Source organism: Apaloderma vittatum, unplaced genomic scaffold (assembly GCF_000703405.1).
Source record: "Apaloderma vittatum isolate BGI_N311 unplaced genomic scaffold, ASM70340v1 scaffold212, whole genome shotgun sequence".
Lineage (NCBI taxonomy): Eukaryota > Metazoa > Chordata > Aves > Trogoniformes > Trogonidae > Apaloderma > Apaloderma vittatum.
This window is the reverse complement of record NW_009702823.1, coordinates 16,828-26,846: the sequence shown is the minus strand read 5'-3', so window position 1 is coordinate 26,846 and position 10,019 is coordinate 16,828. Positions and strand designations below refer to the sequence as shown.

At 39.3% G+C, this 10,019-nt stretch overlaps 1 protein-coding gene across 1 annotated transcript; it reads left to right on the top strand.

Moving 5' to 3' along the window:
* Nucleotides 1–499: 499 nt before the first annotated feature.
* Nucleotides 500–3,205, top strand: LOC104269073 (protein FAM91A1-like; the record flags this gene model as incomplete). Its single annotated transcript, XM_009864356.1, has 4 exons — nucleotides 500–607; nucleotides 877–1,000; nucleotides 1,541–1,610; nucleotides 3,029–3,205. Coding segments are annotated over 4 exons (479 nt in total), but the record flags the coding sequence as incomplete, so codon positions are not given.
* Between the last annotated feature and the right edge of the window lie 6,814 nt (nucleotides 3,206–10,019).

Sequence of the window (10,019 nt, the reverse complement as noted above, 5' to 3'; positions counted from 1 at the left end):
CCTACGCTGTTCTCCAGCAGGTCAGTCCCCATATGGTTACCAATAATTGTCTTTTTTTGGCTGTGTTCCCTTAATTTTACACATAACACTTTAACACAGGAGAGAAAAGGATGAAAATCTTTAAGTTGTAACTTCATAAAATATTACACACAGAACCCATTTTGAGTGTAAGTCTATTTGCAATAGGCTTACATCCTAATTCTTCTTTCTGACTAGATCAGAAATAGCAAATACAGGCTAAAAATTATTGGTTTAGAACAGTCAACAGAAAAAAAAAAAAGAATAATTTCAAAATATTAAAGGTAAATTGTGTCACTTTTATATGCCGGAACTTGATCTTTCATAAGTGTGTTGAGGATCACTAAATGAATCTCTGGTCCTAAAGTGAGTGGGGCGCTGTGTTTCTTCCTAGCCCTTCCTTGTGTCATGTTCTTTACATCAGGTGGTAACTAAGCATATATTCATCTACTTGTTTATGTAATAATTCCTTTACCTTTAGGAGAGGCTGAACTGGCATCAGGATCTGATGTAAATGGGAGCACAGAATCATTTGAGATGGTAATAGAAGAAACCTCAATGGATTCTGCAGTCAAGCAGAGCCTTGAAGGTAAACCCATGACAAACGGCCTGTTCTAAATATTTTCAGTCCATTGAGATATCTTGTTTTTAAGGATCTGAACACATTCTTTGATTATAGTTTGAGGCAAGTACAATGCTGACTGTTCTTCCTCCTCAAAATTCAGATCCCTTAAATCTATGAGCAGTTCGGTAGGTGAACAGTCTAGTGGGTCCTGATCTGAGAACTGGGTCAGAGATCAATATGTGCTGCTTTGCCTTTTCTTAAAACTTGATTGTCTCTTGGTTTTCTTTCTGTAGCACCCACAACAGAACTGGAATGGATTCCCCTGGAATTATGCTTTGGCATTCCACTCTTCAGCTCTGACTTGAATCAGAAGGTCTGCAGAAAAATTGCCACTCATGGATTATGTAGAAAAGAAAGGTAAGCTGTGATTTATCAGCTACAGGTTGAACAGGTTGTATGTGCTATGTTAGGAGCCTCTGCAAAATATGTCACCTACAACTGGATAGCTATAACAGAACAGAACTAAGCTAAGTTTCACAGAGTACCTAATTCCAGTGTTTAAGGTGATTCCTTTTTGCCTCGTAGACACCAGCATAATGTGCAATCTAGTAGTCCCTAGTTGTTCTAAGATTCAGATTCGATAAGATAGATAAGAGTGCAACATGCTAAACTCTAATATGTCAATATTTTATGGACAATAGCATTTTTTCAATTGCAATAGTTTCACTTCAGTGTGATGTAAATGAAAAGGAAAGTAACAACTAACTACAGTCAAGCAGATGAGTTGAGCACCTCTCATTGACAACAATATTATCAAGCTTTCTGTGAGAAAGCTTTTAACCTTGGCATGTGTTAGAAACTACTGGAGTTACTTGTGAGCAAGGTGTTATGGTGGTACTTTATTAGCTAAAAGCTTGCAAACCCTAGACATAGCTTCTTTTCTTTTGTTTTTGACAGCCTTCAAAAGCTCTTACATTCCAGTAGAAAACTGTCTCTTCAGGTCCTTAATTTCGTTCATTCATTCCAGGTAAGGAGCAATAATCCACAAGTAAGTCATCTGGTATGGTTTGTCATCCCTTTTTGCCCTCCTACTTGCCATTCTTGCATATGTGGAAACATCCATGGCTTGGTTTATTTGCTTTTTCTTTAAATGGTAGTTGTATTAAGAGCACTATCAACCTCAAATTCTACTAGTAGCAAAGAGTGAGTATTTCCTGATCCTTTTTCTAGCCTTATTTAGTACTTAGAACCACAGAGGTTATGAGACACCTTGAGTGTAATTATTTTTTAATGGGACTTGTACAGCAAAATTGTTCTTCATTCCTCTTGTTGTAACACAGCCTACTCTGCTGGTTACTTGATTGCTTCTTAGGTATTTTAGGAACATTTATGCAAACCATGGATTTGCTAATCTTTTGAGATTTTATCTGCATCTGAAGACAACTGTGTTCCATTAAGAAAAAAAAAATACATTAACATGTATCTCGTAACAGTTACTTTATACACTTGTCTTAAGATCCTCTAGAACATGATGTTGAATGAGTATAAATATATAAAACTGCATACTCTGGGAGGATTTTAAGAGCATAGATAGAGAATAGGGGTCTTGTGTAGCAGGCAAGGAGTGCCAGGTTTGCAGCCTGCGACATGGAAGTGTATGCTAGCAAGGCATGTCCATGTGTAACATAGAATCTGCATAGCTGCTTATTTTAAGATACATTTTTCTAAAACTATCGTTTGAGTAAGGTGAGGAGCTTGCGGGTTACTTAACTAGGTAGTTTTATGGATAGTGTAATCCTGTAACTCCCTCCTTGTGAGAATATTGGGAGATTCTCAGTAGATTTGAAGCCTTGAAGCTATCTGTCAGTCTTAAGTGATTCCTGTCCTAATCTCTTAGATATTATCTGTAAAAAACACTTTTCTTGATGATGATCACAGAGGTGGGGGAGGGGAAAGGTGCTGAAGTGATTTCTTTTTTTTTTTTTTTTTTTTTTTTAAGATGAAAGCCCCCCTCCAAACTTCTGGGCAATAAAACTACTCAAAATATGGTTCAGTCATTTCCTCCAAATATACATTTACCTCTTAGCACAGTATGGGATAAATAGCAGTGCAATTGTTATCCTGAAGATTTTCTAGCTTTACATAAATTTTGCTAGGTCTTTCCTTCAATTTTAAGCCTCAGGCTTCCCTGAAGGTTTCTGGAAGCCAAAAAATGTATGTGGAGATGCAGCTGAAGCAACTTTGTGCTTATGTCATGCTTCTCTTTGTTTAGTCTGATTTTAGTTCTGTAATGGTTTGGTATTTATCAGATTAAAATAGCACATTTCAGAACGACTAAGTGTATTTGCAGATGAGATTAGCCTGTCATATTCTACCAGTTAAATCCTTTATTGTTTGTGTTTTTTAACACGCTATTTTTTTTTTTTCCCTTCCTTTTGCTTTCAGGAAGGTATTTCGACACTGGATCAGCTCCATGATGCTGGTTCTTCAAGTTCGCTTTTGCAGCCTATTTCGGCAGATATGGGCGTTCCTCTTCCTGCCAAGAATCTCATGTTCAAAGAAGGCGTCTTGTCGGAATGGAATGGGTGGTCACCTTCCTCAGTTCTTTTCAACCACGCCTAAGGAACAGGTCAAATAGGGATTCTCATGCATTTGATCACTAAATGCCTTTCTTCTATTATGATTAATTCCCAGTGCCAACCACTAAGAAGCGTACTGCTGCTGCAGCATGACCCGTGCAAAAGTTGTGTTACAAAACTGTGTTGTGATGCAGTATTGGGGAAGTGCTTAAACCGTCTAGAACTTGTTACTCATTACTGCACACCTTGCTGCAACAGAGAGCTTTTTAGCTGTCAGCACTATTTTTGTCTGGAGACAATCTTTCTTTTATAACTAAACATGCTCTTTCTAGGCTTTCTGATGATTGTTAAATTTTTATGCTGTCACCACAAAATTGCAATAGTAGTTTTCTATGTTAGTTACTCAGACATAAATTCTGTTTAGTTTTGTACTGTATTACTGAAAATCTTTCTGTATAAAGGCAAGAGATTTGGCTCTTCCTCTGAAAGCTCAGTGATACAATTTAAAAAAACCCCATGGTGATATGGGGCATTAAGAATTGTCAAATTCTGTAGTTCAGATTGACAGTGGGGTCTTGACAAATCAGTACAGTGGAAAGAGATTTGATGTTTATAGGAGGCTGAGTTAGTGTGGTCTTGAAGGCCTGCTGATGACTTCAGGCCACTTTGAAGACGAGTGATGCACTTTCACCTCTGGCAGAATTTGATGGGAATATGGAATTACAGAAGGGCCCAAATGGTCGGCTCTGTTCGTGGAGTTCTTCGCTGTGAGGGATTCAACTTGCTCTTTGTAGGAAACCAGGAGTGTCTGAAATTTGCTCACGCCAGGAGTTAGTCCCTCCTTGTTATTTGAGGCTGGTGGTGATTGCTGTGGGAAAACTCCTGATGGCATCAGTTGAGTTTAAGTTAGATAACTACATTTGTCCTGTCAATTAGCGATAGAAAGAGCAAAGCTCTTGTGAAGAAACAAGACAGTCATTAGCGAAGGAAGAGAAGAGCAGAGGATATGTAGGCAGAGGCTTCTCTGAGTGTTCTTTGAGGCATTAGCTGCTGATTATGTCAAACATTAGCAGTGAGCTCTTTCATCTAAAATCATGTTCTGCCTTTATTTGTAGGGGATGATTTTCCATAGCATGATTTTGCTTTGTTTATATTAGGTGTCAACAACTTCTTTTGACAGCTTAAAAAAAAATCTATGCTGTTTAGCACATGAGAACAAGAAATGTAAAATGTTAAGACCCAGCTGTCCAAACTACTCTGCCAACTCACTTCTTTACTGCAACTCCCTTGTTTTAAATAGTCATAATTAAAAATGCGACTTAACCATCCTGTCTTTACTAGCCTGCAATATGCAATGGACCAATAATCTGTGGTGTAGCTGATGCTGGATAACAGCAAGGAGAAAAAAAGGCAGCAGGATTTGTTTCCCGTTCTGTAAAGCTGTAAGAAAAAATGTGGCAAAAGTTTGAGAAGGACAAACATACCACGATAGGATTCAGTTACAACTGTGAAAATTCCGTGCTGTTGTTGTTTTGGGTTTTTTTTTCTCCCCCTTTGCTTTATTTACGCTCCTGAAGTCGAAGTGTAGGACTTGTGGTCTAAGAAACTGGAAGTCTGTAGTATTTCAGTTTGCCCAGTGCTGCTTTCTTACATCTGTCTTGATTTTGTGTTTTATCAACAGCAGCTGAACCTAGTATTCTGCATATGTTAGAATTTTATTAACTATACAAACTTGATCACTTAACACTACAGTGAATTTTGTGCTGGACATGTGTACTCACCATTGAGTTTTTTGTTTTTTTTTTTTAAGTTGCCTTACTTCCTTTAAAGGAAATGAAAGAGGAATTAGATGTCAATCTGCTAGAAATGCCAGAGGAGACGTTTACTGTGAGAATTGTTATGTGAAGACTAATAGATAAATAGCACTGTAGAGGAACTAAGCAGTAGGTGATGGCTTACACTTTCAGTACTATTGATGTTACTTTAAGTGCTACAGTGAGCTGCAGTAGATGAGCTAGTCTGGCGTATTGTATCAAATTTTGCCATGCACTGTCTCTACTAGTATGTAAAATGATGATAGTGCAAGTTGTATAGAAGTTGTATAGAAGTGTGAAAATGGATGAAAATTTCTTATTCTCAATGTATATTCTTCAGTGTTATTAAGTGAAGAATAAATACCCTTTGTTACTTGGTTGTCTAAAGTTTCTAAATCAAAGTAGCCTGCTCTTCAGAGTCATTTAATATCCATAAATCTTACAGTTAATGGTGAGAATTCCAGATACGTTGCATTTTTTTTATAACACAAGCCACTCTAATTAAAGTGCTTCAACACTAGTTTAGGAGCTTAAATGTTCAAGTCTGCGTATCTGAAGTTTACTTTGCAACCAAAGAAGTCCATAAAATACCTGAAACTCGACTACAGCTCCAGTGCTTGAGATGGTCCAGAGACTTTTCTCAAAGTATGTGACTTTTGTTTTAAGTATGTTGTAAAAAATAAGATCTCAAAGATCTCGTACCAAAAGAATCTATTTTATATTGTATTGCAAATAAAGACAAATTAAATCAATTTCTTTTCTTCAGGTAGTTTCATTGACAGTGGGGAAAATCACATGCATTACACATTGCAACACTCGTTTGAGTTTATCTCTTCTGCAAGATTTTTAACTTGCAGAAGAGAGAGGTTGGCTTTGTGCTCCGACACAACCCAAATAGTGTTTAGTCTAGATGGCTGTACCTGAAGATGTTCAGGAGCCAACTAGAAACTGTGTTATGTTTTATTTCCAGGTTTTTCATCATGACTTATTTTTTCATTTCTTTTTTTTTCTTTTCCCTCATTGTTCTCAAATTTTCTTTTTTCTTGTTCAGTATTCCAAATGGTTTGTATTTTGGAGGTTTTAAAGTACGACTGTAAGTGAGTAAAGTTGCACTCTTCTGGTGTGACATTGTTAATATTATACATTGAATTGTGCAAAGTCTGTGTTCAGTTACATTATTGGCACATGTAACAAATGTTTACAAATAAACTGTGGTGTAGGTCAAACTTTGTGCAGAATCCTTCCATGCAGTAGTTTTCTTCTTGGGCACAGCACTTGTGTCACTGTAGTGTTCCGGACTACCAAATGTCATCAAAGTATCTTTTTCCATAAGGTATGCAACTCTGCAGAAAGGCACTTTTATCGATGAAAACCTCTTATTTTAGTGTAGTCTTCCATACTGTGTGCTTAACTTCTCAGAAGAAAGGAAAGTAGAAGAGGATGGTGTGGACTCCGTTTCTTCAGACACAATCGAAGCCTGTAGTGATTGATATGGGGTATTGGAAGGCACTCGGGCATGTGGTGTCTTTATCCATTTTCTTCGTATAAAGACATTTTTGACAAGGAAACTGGAAGAAATGAGACCAAAATTGTTATTTGTTTGTTTCTTTAAAGTAATTCATACTGAGGATTTATCTTGGCAGCGTAACTGCGGGGAGTCTGACTGTTTGATTGCAATATAAAAAAGAAATGCAGACCTAACTGGTGAAAGAAACCTAATAACCTCCTTCTTTGGTTTAAACCTTCCTTTATTCTATCTTGGTTTTGCTTGAGAATGTGTATGTAACTACCTTTTTTGTTTTGTTTTTTTCTTTCCTTCTTCTCTTTGACCCCAAGTCCTTTTGTTTCACTTGAATACTCCCAATGCATGCCTGTAACGTTTTGACATTGTGATTTGGACCAGAGATGGAATGTATCTGGTTTTCTTGTTCAGCACTTGAAACTAATATTAATCCTCCTTCCCATCCCCTGGAACAAAGCCAAGCGTTTTAACGTTTCTTGAAGAGGGCTCTGGGTGACTTTGATAATCAAGATCACTTGTGCAGGAACTACTTGGTACAAGATGCCTTTTGGAAATGGGCATTCTGGTGAGCTGGGATTGGACAAGCTTTAGGAGTTGAGCTGCACTTGGGAACATAAAGTCCTTTCTCTGGGGCTGCGATGAGCTGCACAACCTAGGGTTCCGTCTTGTGCACATGGAGCTGAATGGTGACACCTGATGTGCTCAGGTCATGCCAACCTGAATCGCTGTCTTCAGTGATTTAGGGTTGCCAGTAGCTCCTTGTATCCCCGAGTCCTCTGTTGGATGATTGTGCCTGGCTTCACAAACGTGAATCAAAAGTATCACAGTGCGAGTAGGAGGCATTAGTTTGTGATGGCTCTAATGAATACTGATCGTGGGTTCCTGAAAATTAACGGAGACCTAATTTGTTTAGTTGTCTGTTTACATTATGAATCTATGCCTGTATCTCCAGGCTCCTGCTCTTCATCCTTTGCTTTCCCCTCTACCCTCCCAACCACTCAAAAAACCCTGTTGTTCCACATCCAGGCAGAACTGTGAGAGCTATGAGGATGATTAAGGGACTTGAACATCTCCTATGAAGAGAGACTGAGAGAATGGGGCTGTTTAGCCTTTGAAGGAGACAGCTGAGAGGGGATCTTATTAACGTATATTGATATACGGGATGGATGGTGTATAAATACATGGGGTGGGTGTCAAGCGGAAGGAGACAATCTCTTCTCAGTGGTGCCCAGCAATAGAACAAGAAATAATGGGTTTAAGTTAGAACATAGGAAGTTCCACCTCAACACGAGGAGAAACTTCTTTGCTGTGAGGGTGACAGAGCCCTGGCACAGGCTGCCCAGAGAGGTTGTGGAGTCTCCTTCTCTGGAGACTTTCAAAACCCGCCTGGACACGTTCCTGTGTGGCTGCCCGAGGGGATCCTGCTCTGGCAGAGGATTGGACTAGATGATCTCTAGAGGTCCCTTCCAACCCCTGACGTTCTATGATTCTATGAAAAGAGGTGCACAGGTTACCCATGTTTTCTCCCAATATCTTTCTGTATACAGCAATATAATTTCTTACAATTGCTTATTTGTTGATTTTTTTTTTCTTTCCCCTGCAAAGGATCTAAGGGATAGCTTGCCTTTTTTTTTTTTGGTCTTTTTGTCTTTTTTCTCTTGAACCTGCTACTCTCAGATGCCCAGCAAGTCTTGATAGTGCTAGTGTAGTCATTTGATGTAGAAATAGATTTGGGATTTGTATTTGGAAAACTGAAGCTCAGTTTTGTAGTATTCCTTGCATGTCTTGCTCTGCACTGATCCTGTCTATCAGTTTGTCTAGGCTGTCTCTGTATTTTTGACCTTGTGAATTACAGAAGAGAGCTCTTTTCCTTGGCACTTGTTTCCAAGGCAGTCCTATAAGGAATTATTAGATGAATTTTCATACAGCAGTTTTTAAAGTATTAGTTTCTGTGGCTAACAAATCTGATTATGTTGGCTCATATGCTTCACTGGACTAACATTTTTTGCCTGCTTCCTAGAGAGCTGATTTTACAGTTATGCAGAGTATATCCCAAGGGGACTGAATAGATGTTGGTGACAAAACTGAAAGTTTATCCATGGCGACACACATGTGATAATGTTTCACAAGGGGGAAGGAGATCCTGCATTTTCATCTCCACTCTTCAGAGCAAATGCATCTCAAATCCATTATTAAACAGATGGCAGGATCTATTATTGAAGAGCTCTGTGCGTTTGTCTTCAGGCTCGCTGAACAGTAGATGTAAAGGTTCCATGGGGTATGAGTGAGGCAAAATAAAATAAAATAGAGCCAGTTTCTTTGGACAAGATGGTCTGGAGATTGCCTTTGGACTTGAAGTGCGTTGGAATAATGAATTTATTGTGTCAAGCCTGCTAATTGTGTCGATGGTACCAGCAGCTCTTGGGGATGTCACTAAGCTTTTTTCAAGTGAGATGAACTGGGCAAAGACAGCCTGCCCCATGCAACGCCAGCAGCAGCATAGAGCTTGACCTTGGCTACAAAACATACTGAGGAGACTACATAAATGCTCGAGGTGCCTGAGTCAACCTCAGCTTGTGAGTGAGAGACCCAGGTTGTTCAGCTTGTGCCAAGGAAGATGCCTGTGTGAAACTGCGTACGGACACCTTCTCTGCACACTTGGTGCAAACCTGCACTTTAGACCAGCAAAATTGAAACTGGCTGGGAGCTTTTTACAGGAAATCCTGAACAGAAAGTGCTGATTTGCTGAAAAGGAACTTTGTGGGCCCGAGGTGCCTGCATGTGTGTGATGGACCCTTTTTCCCCGCAGCAGAGAGATGACTGCAGGGCACTCAATCCCTTCTCTGAACCAGGTGTGCCATTACTCTGAAGTGATATGCTCTTCTTTGTTGTAACTAGTATAATTCATATAAATAGCTGCATATTATGGAAAGAAACCTTGTAGTCTGCAATTGGGGGGGAAAAAACCCCAACAACTTCCCATGTAGAATTGTTTATAGTCCTTGCTCTGAGTTGGGCACAACAGCTGCTTTGTTTATCAAGCGTAAAATCTAGATAATGCTTCCTTAGGATGCAGAACCAAACTTACTTTTTTCGTAAACAGGTTTTTATCTCCCAGGTAGTGATACCACTGTCCAGCTGATACTGGAAAATTACCAATTGCTGATAGGGTTTTCATAGGATGTGAACAGCAGGCAGGGCTTCTCCAACAGAGAGCAGTCTTGCATTTGAAAACTGAGAGACCAGTCTATTGCAGAGAAGTGCTGTTGTGTCTACTCTTCCTAAGTTAGGAGTGAGAGCAGCTCTTGATCTTAGGAAAACGTACTTGTGTTTTTCTAAGTAGGCCCTCTCCCCTCCTACCCCTATTTCTGGCTGGATCTCCATCTGCAGAGAGCGGATGAGCTTGTTGTGAAGGTGTTAAGTTCTGACTGCAGCTCATCTTGGCTTCTCATTTCTGCATCACCTTTCCAAATGCTTACAGGGCACAAGTGGCTTCTTGATGCGTGCCGGTGTGGTGCCTG